Genomic DNA, 17,645 nt, shown 5'->3' with positions numbered 1-17,645 from the left:
TCTGATTATAAAGCTATAAATAGAGATTTATTTCGGATAGATGTCTGGGACACAATTCACCTTCTAGAGAATGGACTGAGATCTGGCAAAGATTATTATTATAGGTTTTTTTTTTTACTTTTTAAACAGCTTTCTTCCATTGTGGTATAAATTTTGAAATCTTAAAATCTGCTATGCAAATGTCGGTGCTAATTAGTGTCATAGTAATATATAACCGCATCAAAGAGAGAAAGTGAGTGACAGATTATACCGCTGCCATGAAAGAGAGAAAGAAAGAAAGTACATAGATAGAATGAGAGAAATGGAGAGATTTGGTTTCTTGTTGCTAATAACTATTTATTGTATATTGAGAGAGAGAGAGAGAGAGAGAGAGAGAGAGAGACGGACAGACAGACAGATAGATAGATGGATAGATGGATAGATGGATAGATAATAGATAGATAGATAGATAGATAGATAGATAGATAGATAGATAGATAGATGGATAATAGATAGATAGATAGATAGATAGATAGATAGATAGAGAGACGGACGGACGGACGGACAGACAGACAGATATATAGATAGATGATAGATAGATAGATAGATAGATAGATAGAGAGATAGAAATAGAGAGATAGATAGATAGATAGATAGATAGATAGATAGATAGATAATAGATGATAGATAGATAGATAGATAGATAGATAGATAGATAGATAGATAGATAGATAATAGATAGATGATAGATAGATAGATAGATAGATAGATAGATAGATAGATAGATAGATAGATAGATAGATGATAGATAGATAGATAGATAGATAGAGAGATAGAAATAGAGAGATAGATAGATAGATAGATAGATAGATAGATGATAGATAGAAATAGAGAGATAGATAGATAGATAGATAGATAAATAGACTAGAGATAGATAGATAGATAGATAGATAGATAGATAGATAGATAATAGATAGATAGATAGATGATAGATAGATAGAAATAGAGAGATAGATAGATAGATAGATGATAGATAGATAGATAGATAGATAATAGATAGATAGATAGATAGATAGATAGATAGATAGATAGATAGATAATAGAGAGAGAGAGAGAGAGAGAGAGAGAGAGAGAGAGAGAGAGAGCTGTACTTGTATACAGAAAGAACACTTTTAAAACAAGATAGATAGATAGATGGATGGATAGATAGATAGATAGATAGATAGATAGTGTGTGATTGTCCTGTACTATACACACACATACACATAAAACCTCCTCATTTACATACCGCAGGATTCTAAAAAACGCCGTCATGCAGGTCATTCATGCTAAATGTTTTCTTTCTGTATACAAGTACAGCTGGTCTCAGTTATATATCTCGAATCATTCAGATTATTCAGTTATTTTAATCATCATGTTCTTTTGACATTTTTTGTTTCACATGTATATCTTTGTTGCATTATATGTACACTGCACCTCCTATATTAAAGGCAAATTATTATGGTTTTTGTTGCTTATGTTTAGTCTTTATCTACCATTTATGTATATAACAAATATAAATATATAATAAAAATGTATCTATCTATCTATCTATCTATCCAATATCATATATATATATATATATATATATATATATATATTATAATATCTATATAATATCTGTATTTTTAGGCAAATATTTAATTCAGAGTGTACTGATGATGCTGGTGTCACGGAGCATTTTGGGTTCTCTAAAGGGAGCACGCAGTCAAAACTGTTTACTTTCAGACTGTCTCTTTCTGAGTCTCCATACAGCCTTGTCTGAACAGAAAGGAGCCAGGAAGGAGGGGAAGTAAAAGGAGTCCCACAGCCAGGAGTCATTCATTTTTTTATTTTTTTTTTACTCCTGAGCTTTTTTTTTTTTTTTTATTCCTGAGCATAATGATTACAGAAAGGAAATACAATGATAAAATAATAAACATTTAATATAAATGTTATTTTATATTAATATATAAATTATGATAATATGATATCAAAATATTATATATTATATGAATATATAATCTTAATATAATTAATAAACTGCACTACTGATATATTTTTTAGAATTTTAGACATATATTTAATGCAAAAAAAAATTGATTTAATATAAAACCTAAAGAGTAACTCCACTTTTGCTGAGAAAAAACATTCCCCAAGTGATTTAGTGTATATACATTTAGAGATTTTAACAACTTTTGTTACAGATGTCAACCTTTTGTCATTCTGAAGAAATAGCTGTTTGTTTGTCTGTGTCCATGGGCAGAGTGAATTTGTATGTGAGTGACTTCATAATTATCAATCAGCTGCTGCACCTGCAGGGCTCTAATGAGGAAAGTGACAGGGTCTGCATCCCTTTAGATGTGATTTCCCTTTGGGAGGGTCTCACCAAAAGTCAAATTTTGTTCTGACTTGTATCTTAGGCTGGCCATACATTATACAATTATCTGGAGATTTTTGGTTTAGATTTACCAAAAACCATATAATAGGAGGACAAACCTAAACAACACTTTCAGTTGTATCCAATTAGGCAGGCCCTTGCACTACATAGTTGAAGGTAAATCTAAAGGAAATTGGGCAGAAAATTGGAAGATAATTGTATAATGTATGGCCAGCCTTAGTGTAGACTCCTGGGAAAACCAGTGAGCCAATCACACAAGCAGGAAATTACATTTCTAGGGGATGTTCTGTACACCATCTGTGTACAGAATGCCTTCAAGCTGCCATATTGCATTGCATGTTACAGAAAATGACAGCGCTGCTGATTGAAAAGGAAAGGTAATTTTAATAACAATAAATTACAATATGATGTGTCGCAACTGTATACACTATATTATTTTTTTTTTTTTATTTGCTATTTTTTATCCAGCAAAAGTGGAGTTACCCTTTAATTTAAACTAATATATAAATTATTATATACAGTAAATATATTATAAATGTATAATAATAATAATATTAATAATAAATATATTATATGATTAACACATTACATTACTGATATTCAGTATTTATAATAATTAATAGATTCATTAATATAAAATACTATACATTGAAGGGTTTGTGGATGTTTGTTAGTTAATTCACTACTACATTCAACTACTGTAATCATGAAATTTCGGGTCCCTGAGGGAGCCCAGTCATGTTCCTGTGGTGTATCAGATGTTATACAGGAAATGCTGTATTATTATTTTTATTTCCTCTGTGTAAAGGGTTTGCTAATAAAGAATCTCCATTATTTGCAGGTGGTGGGTATGGATTTTTATGTAATTCTGAGGGCCAGTTCACACTCCATGCGATCAGGGGCGGACTGACCATTTGGAAACTCGGGCACTGCCCGAGGGCCCGGGGTCAGTAGGGGGCCCCATGAGATGCCCCTGGTACCTTTTTCATAGGCTTTTTTTAGTTTGGGCAAGGACACAGGGGCCCCATGACCCACTATTGCCTGGGGGCCCCATGAGTTGTGAGTCTGCCCCTGCCCCATGCGTTTCAGTTGCTATTTTTCTGCATCCAAAACACAGAGGAAGCAGGTTATATGTTTGTCAATGTCATAGTTCACATCAGTGCTTGTACTTCCAGTGCGTTCCGGTTGCAGAAAAAAAGTAGACCAGGCTACATTTTTTCTGCACAGAACTGTCCTGGAACGCGTCAAAAATGCACATGTGGAAACGCATCCAGAACGCATCTGGACTGCGTTTCTGTAGTGTGAGTTGGCCTTGAAACCAGCTTCTCTGCGGAAAGGCTTTAAAGCAGTGGTGGCCTACCTTCTAGACAGAGGGGGGCCTGAAGTGTGGCTCCTGACTTCACCAAAGGGCCACACATAATATCTGTTGTATGTAATGTTACAAAAGACTGTCAGGCTACAGAAGGATTGCAGGAATTCGGGGCTACAGACCTATTACAGCATACCTCTCAACTGTCCCTGATTTTGAGGGTCTGTCCCTGATTCGGAACAGTCCTTCTGTCCCTCCTTCATCCTAATTTGTCCCTCATTTTGATCTGATCTATACAGTTCAGGGGCGGACTGACCATTCGAGCACTCGGGCATTGCCCGAGGGCCCGGGGTCAGTAGGGGGCCCCATGAGATGCCCCTGGTACCTTTCATAGGCTTTTTTGGGTGTGGATTGAGTGTGGGCGAGGACACAGGGGCCCCATGATCCCCTATTGCCCGGGGGCCCCATGAGTTGTCAGTTGTATATAAAATGCTCTTTTTATCTTTCAAAAAGTGTTTCCCAGTGCTAAATCTTTCATCTAATTTCTACATTTCTGCATTTGTGAATTTCAAAAGCCAGTTAAACGGAAAAATAGTGGTAACAAAAGCACTTGTGGGTATAACCATTTTTTTAAATATTTTTTTTTTTAAATAATTCTCCTTTAAGAGGGAGTGGCAGGGGGTGTATCCTAAGCCTATATACTTTTTCTAATAGGTGTTTGTCGGCAGATTTTTTTGCATTGCCTAGGGCAGCACAAAACCTAAATACACCACTGAGTACTAATGCAGGCTGCTTTTTTTCAGAAAGGTATGTACAGCACCCTGCTAGCCCTTCCCCCCATGTGGAAGAAAAATATATTTAAAAAATATGTTAAAAATAGTCTTACCAAATATATTGACATATATTTGAAATACTACAATTTTGGCCATATTCAATATATAAAAGAAAAATTTTTTTTTACATATATATATATATATATATATATATATACACAGGGATACAAATGTAATTAGTTCCGGGGGATTTTTCGTATTGCGAAAAATGTGTAAACCGAAATGCAGTTTCCCATAGAAATGCATTGAAAACCAATTAATCCGTTCCGGAGGTCAGAAAAAAGTTTTTAAAAAGTCTTTTATTTGTTCAAAACTCTTTGCAAAGTGCACTTGAAAGGCATAAATACTGTACAGGGACATGATTAAAAATGAATTCGTAAATGCATTGAAAACCAATGAATCATTCCGGAGGTCAGAAAAAAGTCAAAAAAAGTTTTATCTGTTCAAAACTCTTTATAAAGTGCACTTTAAAGGCATAAAGGGACATGATTAAAAAAAATTTGTAAATGCATTGAAAACCAATTAATCATTCCGAGGGTCAGAAAAAAGACAAAAAAAGTCTTATCTGTTCAAAACTCTTTATAAAGTGCACTTTAAAGGCATAAATACTCTACAGGGACATGATTAGAAAAAAAATTCAAAAATGCATTGAAAACCAATTAATCCATTCATATTGCGAAAAAAAATTCATAAACTGAGCCATTATTTTCAATGGATTTACATTTGTAAACCGAAAATTACGTTAACCGAGGCATTCGTAAACCGAGGTACGCCTGTATATATACTGTATGTTGAAATGCAGTTTTTTATATATTTAAAAATATATGAAAAATACATTTTCAAATATATGTGTATGAAAATACAATTAATCTACATTTTTGGAATGCATTTACAAATATATGTAAAAATATATGTTAAAATCACTTTTTTATATATTAAAAAATATCTCAAGAATATATTTAAAAATATATATTTTTAAATATATGCCTTTAGAAAATATATTTAAATTTTATTTTTTTACATTAAAATATATTAGTGTAGGCCAATATATTGTAAATACTGTATATGTCACATATATAAGTTTGTTTTCTAAACGTATTGGAAATATATCTTCCATGGGCCAGCAGCCATGATTTGCCTACATTGCAAAGAGAAGCACAGAGACCCAAATTAAAATGGGTATTCAGAATTTAATTAAAGTGGTTCTAAAGGCTCAAGGTGTTTACCTTCAGGCATTCTATGCATGAAGGTAAAAAACCTTGTGTGTGCAGCAGCACCCCCAGCCCCCCACCCCAATACTCATCTAAGCCCCCTCTCGAACCAGTGATGTGCACTGGAGTCTCGGATATCCAGGGACTGCCTCTTCTCATTGGCTGAGACAGAAGCGGGAACCATTGCCTCGCCCTGCTGTCAATCACAGCCAGTGAGCCAATGAGAAGAGAGAGGGGGAGGGGCCAAGCTGTGGCTCCATGTGTGAATGGACACACGGAGCAGCTGGTGACCCCATAGCAAGCTGCTTGCTGTGGGGGCGCCCAACAGAAGGGAAGGCCCAAGAGCGCCAGCAGGGGACCTGAAAAGAGGAGGATCGGGGCTGCTCTGTGCAAAACCACTACACACAGCAGGTAAGTATAACATCTTTGTTATTTTTAAAAAAAAAAAAAAAAAAAAAAGATTTTAGAATCACTTTAAACCTGATTTTCCTTTAGAAATTTTTGTTAATTTTTGGGTAACTGAATCTTTCACTTGTTTTGCCTCCAGCCTCCTCCTCAAGCGTAACAAGTTCCTGTACCACTATAAGAATCTGCGCTGGGCACGAGGCCGCCATGAAACGTATCTGTGCTACATAGTCAAACGGCGCTACAGCGCCGTGTCCACCGCCATGGATTTCGGCTACCTGCGCAATCGGAGCGGCTGCCATGCAGAGATCCTGTTCCTGCGTTACCTGGCGATCTGGTTGGGGCACGACCCGAACAGGATGTTCAGAGTCACCTGGTTCAGTTCGTGGAGCCCATGCTGTGACTGCTCTCGACGCACCGCCGACTTCCTACTTAACCATCCCAACCTGAGCCTGCGCATCTTCTCAGCAAGACTTTACTTCTGCGAAGATCACATGGCGGAACCAGAAGGGCTGCGGAAGCTGCAACGAGCTGGGGTGCGACTGGCAGTCATGAGCTATAAAGGTAACAGACTGAAAAAAAAAAGTACAATGGGATTCGGTTCATTTCACTTTTTGGCTTTTATATATTTTTGAATCACTTGTTTAAAATCTTTCTTTTACCAATGACAATATAATACAGGGTGTATCTATGACACTCACTCACAACTTGCAAATCAGGTTGGGTTTTCTAACCAAAAGGTCTACCTGGCTACAGCGCCGTGTCCACCGCCATGGATTTCGGCTACCTGCGTAATCGGAGCGGCTGCCATGCCGAGCTCCTATTCCTGCGTTACCTGGCAATCTGGTTGGGGCACGACCCGAATAGGATGTTCAGAGTCACCAAAAAGTCTACCTGGCTACAGCGCCGTGTCCACCACCATGGATTTCGGCTACCTGCACAATCGGAGCGGCTGCCATGCAGAGCTCCTGTGCTGAATTGGGCGGTTAGGAAAGAGGAAGGTGGTGTGTTTCTTTTCAACATCATTCACCAGTCTGCGTAATCTTCCATCCAGTTAAAGTGGAGCTCCACCCTGTAACAGAACCGACCCCAGACTGTGCTTGGGTACTTCCGTTAGACTACCGCTTCCCCGTCCGAACACCGACAACAGACACCACAGCTGACCATGCAAGACTAGACGACACCAATCTTGAAGTAATCCAGAAAGTAGACTAGTTTATTGTAACACAGATAAAAGACATATACACTCAAGGGAACAATCCCCCCTCCCTGCATAATGACACAGGGCGGACACACCAGCAGACAGTCCCATCAGGAGGGAGGGCTGCTGGAGACACCCCCACCAAGCCAATACACATAAATACATACATCCCATAATAGTTTGCTCCCAAGCAAGACACACAATAGAATAATGGAATGCAACCACATGGCGTTAAACAATCTACAACCCCCACCCCACCTATACATGTCAACATAATATTAGGACAGATCACCCTGTACTCCTAACAGGCACAGGGTGACTTACACATAATAGGGACATGGGGAGCTGAGGCAGGGGTCTCCCCACCTCTCCAAAGTGAGCTGGGTTCCATGGGCCCCCCACCCAAAAGGGGAATTTCCGCTTCAAGTACTGGTCCCCGAATCCCCGTGAGGAATTGGCACCTTTGGGGAGCGAGGGTGGGAGGGTTACCTGATTTTGACAGGTACCTGCTCCCACTTCTGTTGTGACCACCTAGGCCAGGGGTGTCAAACTGGTGGTCCTCCAGCTGTTGCGAAACTACAATTTTCATCAAGCCTCTGCCTTTGGGAGTCATGCTTGTAACTGTCAATCTTGCAATGCCTCATGGGACTTGTATTTGGCAACAGCTGGAGGTCCACCAGTTTGACACGTGTGACCTAGGCAATTGGCAGCCAAAGTTGTCCTCCACCCCTCCCAGACTGTTCTGTGACACTTGACAGGTTCCAGAAGATTACGGGACCCTTCAAAAGGTGAAGCACTACTCGTGCATGTGCAGTGGGCAACTGGCTGTGAAGTTGCAAGCTATCATAGCCAGGTGTGCATACTTAAGATGCTGGTGCTGGGTGAGGGAGGACCGTCTGTGGTGAGTGCACCATTGGATCGTAGGATCGTAGGATAGGTGAGTGGCTGTTTTTTAAAAGTCAACAGCTACAGTTTTTGTAGCTGCCGACTTTTAATTTTTTACCTTTGACTGGAGCTCCGCTTTAAGGTATGTTTTTATATATTCATAAATGTTTTGTGAACCGGGCTAGTGACAGGCTCACCCAGGGAGCAGATTTGAAGTGGCAGTTGGGCTTCACTAGAGCTCCTGCTGGTGGAGATGGACCTGGGAACCCTAGTAGTCCCTTTATTCCTTGGATCTCCCCACCAAAAGGATGGCTGGAACAGAAAGACCAGAGAGTTTTCAAAGGGCCGCAGAGAGGAGAGTGGGTTTGGCAGGCAGCAGACAAAACAGTAGTCAGGTCCAGGTGGCGGTCAAGATGGACAGCAGGCAAGAGACGTCATTTGCACATGCGCTCTGAAGGAACAGCATACCTGTGCCATTCCTTCAAAGTTCCTAGCTGTGACCATGACTTCTGCACATATGCGCGGGAATGGCATCACCAGAGCTCGGGCATTCAAGCGACTGCAGCAGGTGAATCTGGAAGGAAGACCAGGTGAAGATGGAAACCTCTCTAGTGGTGAAGACACACCGCTGGAGAGCGTAGTTTCAAGAAAGGTCTTTCATAATGTGCTAGACCTGGAAGAGATTCTGTGAGTACTGGAGTTCCTAGGAATCCTGGAAGACCTGGAAGAGATTATGTGAGTAGTGGAGTTCCTAGGAATATTGGAAGATCTGGCAGGGATTATGTAAGTACTGGAGATCCTAGGAATCCTGGAAGAAACAGTGTGAGTAGTGGAGATCCCAGAAATCCTGGAAGACCTGGCAGGGATTATGTAAGTACTGGAGATCTTAGGAATCCTGGAAGAAACAGTGTGAGTAGTGGAGAGCCCAGGAATCCTGGAAGACCTGGCAGGGATTCTGTCAGTACTGGAGATCGTAGGAATTCTGTGAGACAAGGCAGGAATTCTGTCAGTACTGGAGATCCTAGGAATCCTGGAAGACAAGGCAGGATTTCTGTGAGTACTGGAGATCCTAGGAAACCTGGAAGAAACTATGTGAGTAGTGGAGATCCCAAGAATCCTGGAAGACCTGGAAGCAATTATTTGAGTAACAGACATCCCAGGAATCCTGGAAGACCTGGCAGGGATTATGAGAGAACTGGAGATCCTAGGAATCTGAGAAGATCTGGCAGGGATTCTGTCAGTACTGGAGATCCTAGGAATCCTGGAAGACAAGGCAGGAATTCTGTCAGAATTGGAGATCCTAGGAATCCTGGAAGACCTGGCAGGGATTCTGAGAGAACTGGAGAACCTAGGAATCCTGGAAGACATGGCAGGGATTCTGTCAGTACTGGAGATCCTAGGAATCCTGGAAGACAAGGCAGGAATTCTGTGAGTACTGGAGATCCTAGGGGACCTGTAAATTCTGTAGGCTCCAGCAGGTACAATTCTACTTGTTTTTTCACCTTTTTTTTAAATTATATCTTTAATAAAATTCTCTTTTAAGAAAAAAATACCTTACAAAACCATCATATATCTTTTTACATCATACATATAAACTTTATCCCCATACCCACTCCAACACACCCTTGTCCAATCTCATCTTATCCTCTCTTTCCCCTCCTGTTAATCTAGTCATATATATAGATCTCTTTAACCATTTAAATTCTCTGATACTGCTATCGGGGGACCTTTCATTGTTAAGTATTTTTCTGAAGTTTTAAACTCATACCATTTACCCCAAATCTTTCTAAACTTTTACATTTCATCCTTCTCCATGTAACAAAGTTTCTCCATCCTACTAGCATATTCTACTCTGTCTATCCAATCCCTCATTGTTGGTGGATCCTGGGCCTTCCAAAACCTAGGAATTGAACCCTTTGCCGCACCAATCAGATGATATAATAAACTGTTTTTATATTGTTTTACCAACAACTCTGTTCTATAGAAAAGACATACCCATGGATCCTTCTGGATAGATGTCCCCAAAATCTCCTGTATACGATAAATTATCTCCTGCCAATAGAACTGCATTTTTGGGCATTCCCACCATATATGAGCCGTTGTCCCTATTGCTCCACATCCTCTCCAACATAAAGGTGATACTTCTTCTCTCTGTTTATGTGCCACACTCGGTGTACAATACCATCTAGACAAACATTTATAATTCATCTCAACTATATTCATGTTCGTCACCCCGTGCATTAACTTAAACATTTTCCTCTTCTGGTGATCATTCATATTTATACCCAATTCTCTTTCCCAACTCTCCAAGAACGACAGGGATCCAGCTTCCTCCAATTGAACTAGGATCTTATAAATCCTAGATGTTATATGTCCACAACTTGTCTTGGAGTTCAGCAGTCTTTCAAATGGGAGCATGTCTCCTGTTATCCTCAGAGGCTGAGGAAGTGTTGAGACAAAATGTCCCAATTGGTAATATCTCAGTTTATCTAAAACAAAAAACAAATTCCATTTATTCTTCAATTCTTGAAAAGTGTATAACTGCCCTTTGTCTAATATATCTCCCAAACGTGCATTTCTATCTTTAAACCATTTTCCCGAAACATTTCCCTTCTCTGGAGGAAAAAATTCAGTGTCCACCAATGGTATCAGTAATGAGTTATATTTCCAACCCATAACCTTATGTAAACCATCCCAAACCCTCAATACGTCCAGTGTCAGTGTACTACTATTTTCATTTAATGCCCAAAATTCTTGTGGAATCTATATGATCCTCTCCAACTGTGTTTTACTTAATATGACTTAAATTTTAATCCAACTTTTTTCTTGTGAATTATATGTCCAATCCACCACCCTTGATAATAACACCGATAAATAATATTTCCTCGTATTTGGCAAGTTTAGTCCTCCGTTCTCTTTCTGATAACATAAGGTTTCATATTTAATTCTTGGTTTCTTATTAGCCCAAATAAACCTCGATATCAACTTTTATATTATCTTAAAAAAGGATCCTGGTAGTTTTATAGGGAGCATCTGAAACCTATACAGGATTTTTGGGACTATTACCATCTTAACCAAATTTATTCACCCAATCCATGAAGCCCACCCTCCTGAGAGTCTTCTCAATTCTTCTTTAATTTAATTTATTAAGGAGATATAATTAGCCTGATATAGGTCCTTTACTGAAAGAGTTAGTTTTATTCCTAAATACTTTAAATCTCTGTCCCTCCATGTAAATGGGAACTGTTCTTGTAAATTCTTCCTTTCTATCTTCGACACATTTATATTCAAGATCTCAAATTTTGTAAGATTTATTTTTAAATTAGATAATTCTCAATACTGTTTCAACAGTGTCATTAGATTAGACAACGCCACTCTAGGGTTCACTATATAAAACAACATATTGTCTAAATAAACAGCTACCTTATGTTCTACTCCTATCTTAATTCCTGTAACATCAATGTTCTTTCTTACTGCCGCCAAAAGAGGTTCCAAGGACAGCATAAACAATAACGGGGATAATGGGCAACCTTGTCTGGTTCCATAATGCATTCCAAAAGTCCCAGTCAAGGTCCCGTTAACCTTCACTGCTGCTGAGGGACTATTATAAAGCCCTTTTATCCACTTCAACATCTTTTCCCCTATTCCCAGGGCCTCCAATGTGTTAAACATAAACCCCCAATCTACCCTGTCGAAGGCTTTTTCTGCGTCTATTGACAAAATTATTGTCGACTGCCTACCTTTCTTTGCTTTCTGTAGAAGGAGTAACGTCCTCAGGCCGTTGTCTCTTCCTTCCCTTCTTGGAACAAAACCTACCTGATCTAAATGTACTCATTCCGGTATGAACTCCTTCAACCTCGTAGCCAATACTTTCGGAAACAATTTGGTATCCGTATTTAATAATGAAATGGGTCTATAACTATTACATTGTGAGCTATCTTTCCCTTCTTTGAGAATGATTGTTATATGTGCGTGCAATGATTCTCCTCTCATTTCCGTTCCTTCTCCCAATGCATTCATATACAGTATCTACAAAGTTTAGGAACCAATAACTCTTTAAACGTTTTATAGTATCCCGCTGTGTAACCATCAGGGCCCGGGCTCTTTCCCCCCACCCTATTCTTTATAGCTGATATAATTTCATCCTGGGAGACAGCTCGTTCTAAAGTTATTAAATTATCCATTGCATTTTTTGGTAAATCTGCTGCAATTAAAAAATCTTGCCTTCTCTTCCTCCTTTCTTCTTCTGTGATTTAAAAATTTTTGGTATTCACCTCATACAGCTTACTATAGTACTTTTGAAACACATTGGCTATACCAGTATTAGAGAAGACCAGATCCCCATTTTCATCTTTAATTTTTTCTATATAGTTTTTTTATTTCTTTTCTCTCAATCTCCTTATAAAATTTTTTCCAGGTCTATTCCCCCACTGGTATCTTTCCTTTGAGACTCTATTAAAAACTTTCCTTGTTTCCTGTTCAGTTAGGTCCTTCAATTCTTCTCTTTTAAGAATAAGCTTCCCATAGAAATCTGAATCCTGCTTTAATTTGTGGGCCAGTTCTAATTTATGTAAATCCTCAATTATCCCTTTTAGCTTCCTCTCTCGATCTCTCTTTTTTTTTGTTCCTGCAGCTATCAAAATTTCTCTTATATAGACCTTATGAGCCTCCCAAATAGTCGCCTCTGTTAAATCCTTTGTTTCATTCATAAGAAAATTGTTCTGTCTCTTCCCTAAGCTTCTTATCTATCTCAGGGTCCTGCAGAAGTGCCTCATTTAATCTCCACGTGGCCCTCTTATTTTCCTCTCCCAATTGAAGTCTCACCATGACTGGAGCGTGATCGGATATGGTCATAACCTCTATGTTAGATTTCACCAAACATTCCTAATGTCTATGCTCTATTAGTACATAATCCAATCGTGAATATTATCTATGCGCAGAAGAGAAGAATGTATAATCCCTATCTCTGGAATGTTTTACTCTCCAAGTATCTATTAATTGGTTTTGATAATTCTTTTTCGGCTTTCTTAATTTTTCCCTCCCTCCTTCTGCATACCTGATGACAAATCCATCCATGGATCCAAACAACAATTAAAATCTCCTGCCACCATTAGACTAACTATTACGAGACCCTGGGGAGCTCCTAGAGACCACCTTTGCCGTAAATATTTCTTATCCATAATTCTTTTAGAAAGCAGATGATGGCCCATAAGAGCAACAGGTGAAGGGGAAGATGGGAATGGAGGGGAGACGAGAAAAAGTAAAAAAAAAAAAAAAAAAGGATCATCTCCTCTTCCCCTCATCTCTCCCTTCCCTCCAACCCTTCTCCTTTCTCTATTCTCTTGATCTTCTGCTTTATAAGATAACTTCCTCTGTTATTTTTCCATCTCTTCTACTCTCTTTCCTAGTTTTAAAATTTCCTGCGCTTGGGCCTCCGTTTTTCCCTCTATTTCTTTAACTCTAGCCAGGATTCGACCCAGGTCTTTATAAATCACATTTCATTTTTTATGGAGCATTCTAATTTTGCAAACATTTCTACCATCTCATTTTTAGTAGGCATTTGGGATATCGTTCCCTGTTGGCCCAGCATGTTATGTTCTACTAAACTTTCATTATCTGAAAATTAGTTTGGCTGATCTCCATCACACATTTCAAATGAAAGTCTAGATTGTTCCCCATCCATCTTCCTCTTTATTTCCTTTTGATCTCCCGGACCTTGACTCTCAGGGCTCTTTTCTTGTGCTGGAAAATATCTCTTAATTGAGCACTTGTTGGAATTTGACTGAGGGGTCTTAACCCCTCCTCCTTTGGTATTTTTACATTTCTCATATTAAATGAACTTTTTACGTAGATATGGAGTATAGTCACACTTGACCTGCTGAGAACCCCCTGCACCTTCTTTCACTACCCGCCCAGTCTTCCTTCCCCAATGACCAGTCTTCTGCATACAAGAAAAACAATAATGCAAATATTGGTGTAACTATTAAGCCGTTGTCAGCGGCAACTCTCCAAATCCTTAACAGTATGGCGTTCTGGCTCCATATAGATGGATGGATGGAAGGACGGATGGATGGATGGGTGATCTGGGTGGGGAATCCGCAAATTCATTGCCTTTTGGCTCCTTATGAATGAATGGATGGATGGATCTGGCCGAATCCTTAAAAGTATGGTGTTCTGGCTCCTTACGGATTGAAGAAAGGGTGCTCTGGGCAGGGAATCCGTAAATTCAAGACTACTTGTGCTCTCGAATGTCTCAATATCTTTTATGGCGTTCTACCTCCTTATGGATGGAAGGACGGATGATCTGGGCAGGGATTCTGCAAGTTCATGGCCTTCTGGCTCTTTATGAATAAATGGATGGATGGATCTGGCCAAATCCTTAAAAGCATGGCGTTCTTGCTCCTTATGGATGAATGGGTGCTCTGGGCAGGGAATCCGCAAGTTCAAGACTACTTGTGCTCTCGATTGTCTCAATACCTTTTATGCTGTTCTGGTTCCCTATGGATGGATGGATGATCTAGGTCGAGAATCCGCAAGTTCAAGACTACTTGTGCTCTTGAATGTCTCAAAATCTTTTATTATATTGTATTCTGCTGTTTGACAGATCTTCATCCATGTAATATGAATAAAGAGACACACAAAAAACCCCCCAAAAAACCCCCGGGATCTGTCCTCGGTCTCTCCGAGTGCTTCACGCCACATAGCCGCACCACTACCACGTCACCCACAGGGATCCGGCAACGACGATCTCCGCCTGCACTCCCAGGTGACTGGACAGCCACAGGGACGCAGCCGCCTCCCCTCTTACCGGAAGCTCAGCGTCTCGTCCCTTCCTCTGCAAGCAGTCCCGGATTCCCCAACGACTGCCACGTGTATGTCTCCCAGCTCCTCCAGTCACAACCGCCACCGCTCGAACCGTGGAGGGAGATTACAAGCCTCCGAACTCCACACACATCCAGCCGGGTTCCTGCACAAACACCCAGGTAGGTCAGGAGGAATCTTTACTTCTAGTGGAGCAGTCCTGCTTCAGCCCTCAGCCTCTGGAGCTCCCCTACGTCCTGGGCTCACGGCACCATGCTCACGCCCCTTCCCCTACAACCCCACCCTCCACCTGCTACTCCCAAATCTTCTTAGGCAGTGTTGCCCAACCACGTCTTAGTGAATAGAATGACATTCCTTCATTCTCATGCAGTAGACAAATAACATAATTATTCAGCTGATACCTGCACAGAGGTAATAACAAGAATATAAATGCATATCTCTTTCACAGATTATTTCTATTGCTGGAACACTTTCGTAGAGAATCGAGAGCGGAGATTCGAGGCTTGGGATGGACTGCATGACAACTCTGTGCGATTGTCTAGAAAATTGAGGCGTATTCTAGAGGTGTGTGGGCAGATTAATGAAACAGTCCCCTACCTACAAATAATCAAGTTGCAAACTTTCAAAGATGCGAATATGTGGTTGCATGTCCAATCCTGTAAAGCTGGGTACACACATTCAGTTATTTTTTCATTCAACCCAGTGGGCTAAATGAAAAAAAAAAAATGACAGATCACTGTACCAACCAACACAAGCAACGTTGGTGCTGCAATCTCCCCTGCTGTGCCTTTGTGTTCTGACAGGGGGATTCCCCCGTGCCAGAACACACTGATCAGAACTTGTAGCCATTGTCTGCAAGCACTGATCTTCGTTGGACTTAGGAACAACTTGTACTAATGAATGTGCTCCCGGTACAGAAGTCGTTCATAAGTCGGGGACTTACTGTATTGCATGGGTGCTCAACCTGTGTCCCTCCAGCTGTTGAGGATCTATAAGTTCCATCATGCCTCTGCCTTTGGGAGTCATGCTTGTAACTGTCAGCCTTGCAATGCCTCATGGGACTTGTAGTTTTGCAACAGCTGGAGGGCCACAGATAGAGCACCCATGCTGCATTGTATTTGGTCATGAATAATTTTGGAACTAAACACAGGAGTTAAACTGCTAAAAGATAGGCCCCTTTCAGACAGGGTGGACCAATCAGCAGATTCGCCTGCTCAGTAGGGGATCTCTCTGCTGATCCCCGCTAAGCAGGCGGATGGTCTGTGTCCACTCCGCTTGGACGGATGGGGAACGGATCCCCATCCGTCTGTTTTTGGCGTACAGGATTGGATCGGATGCACAGATACAGTAGATAGATAGATAGATAGATAGATAGATAGATAACCATTATTTCTCATGTTTTTTTCCAATGAGGTCAGTGCTGTGAGGTTGATCGCAGGGGCGGACTGACAACTCATGGGGCCCCCGGGCAATAGGGGATCATGGGGCCCCTGAGTCCTTGCCCAAACTCAAAAAAGCCTATGAAAAAGGTACCAGGGGCATCTGATGGGGCCCCCTACTGACCCCGGGCCATCGGGCAGTGCCCGAGTTTCTAAATGGTCAGTCTGCCCCTGGTTGATCCTTTTGTTGTTTTGAGCTTTTATTCGTGTTTTGCATTTTTATACAAGTGTTTGGCTACCAAGGGTATTTTGGAAATGAACATAAGTGTTGAACTGCCAAATGATAGATAGATAGATAGATAGATAGACAATATTTCTCTTGCTTCTTTCAGTGGGGTAACCATTGTTAGGTTGATCCCTTCCTTGCGTTAATGGGTTTTTATCCGAGTTTTGCATTCCAATACAAGTCTATGGCAATGCAAAACCATCTTGAAATAGGTCAAATGTAGGTCAGAAGGAGGTCAACTGCAAGTCAAATGAGTTCTAAAATGACCTCAGAAGCATTTCAAACCAATATCAAGGTGATGCCATTGACATAGGCCCAAAGCTGGTCCACCCATTAGTGTAAAGAACCGGTCAGTCATTTTCCTGTCTTGCTAACATTGTGCTTAATTTTGCTCACAGCCTCCCTATGATATGGAAGATCTACATGAAGCCTTTGACCTTCTGGGACTGTAGGAAACATTTCAGCAGTCAAGGAGGTTTCGTCAAACCTGAAAAACAACTTTCCACCTTACACACTGCAAGGTGCACACCTAAAACTAACCCGAACGAAGGTAACAGAAAAAACTCAGGCTCTGCTCACATGACCGGACCACCATGATGTTTCTCATCTTTGATGTCCTTTAACACAGGATCAGTGTTGGGAACAAACTCAAATTATTGTAGTCAACTACAGTTCTCTGTGCAGGAACAACCTTTCATATGTCCTCCTTTTTTTTTTTACAGAAAAAGGAAATGTTGAAACAGGGTTCAATGGGTCTTAAATACCAAGTCCAGCCAAACTAGCCATGTTGGTTGCTGACAATATTGACCACATACTAGTTTCTTATATTTCTCAGGGATTTCAGTCAGTAGGGCTAAAGTAAGAATGTTTAATACTCAAATCATTTGTGTATATGGCTGGTGAGCATTCCTGATTT

At 40.3% G+C, this 17,645-nt stretch overlaps 1 protein-coding gene across 1 annotated transcript; it reads left to right on the top strand.

Moving 5' to 3' along the window:
• The first annotated feature begins 6,419 nt into the window (after positions 1–6,419).
• On the top strand, positions 6,420–17,181 carry AICDA (activation induced cytidine deaminase). Its single transcript, XM_089651886.1, has 3 exons — positions 6,420–6,720; positions 15,513–15,628; positions 17,128–17,181. The coding sequence occupies exons 1-3, from the start codon at positions 6,420–6,422 to the stop codon at positions 17,179–17,181; spliced, it is 471 nt and encodes a 156-aa protein (XP_089508012.1).
• Positions 17,182–17,645: the final 464 nt, after the last annotated feature.

This window comes from Staurois parvus, unplaced genomic scaffold (genome assembly GCF_062004578.1).
Source record: "Staurois parvus isolate SC_StPar_1 unplaced genomic scaffold, SC_StPar_1.0 ptg000667l, whole genome shotgun sequence".
Taxonomy (NCBI): domain Eukaryota; kingdom Metazoa; phylum Chordata; class Amphibia; order Anura; family Ranidae; genus Staurois; species Staurois parvus.
This window is presented reverse-complemented; position numbering and strand designations above follow the sequence as displayed.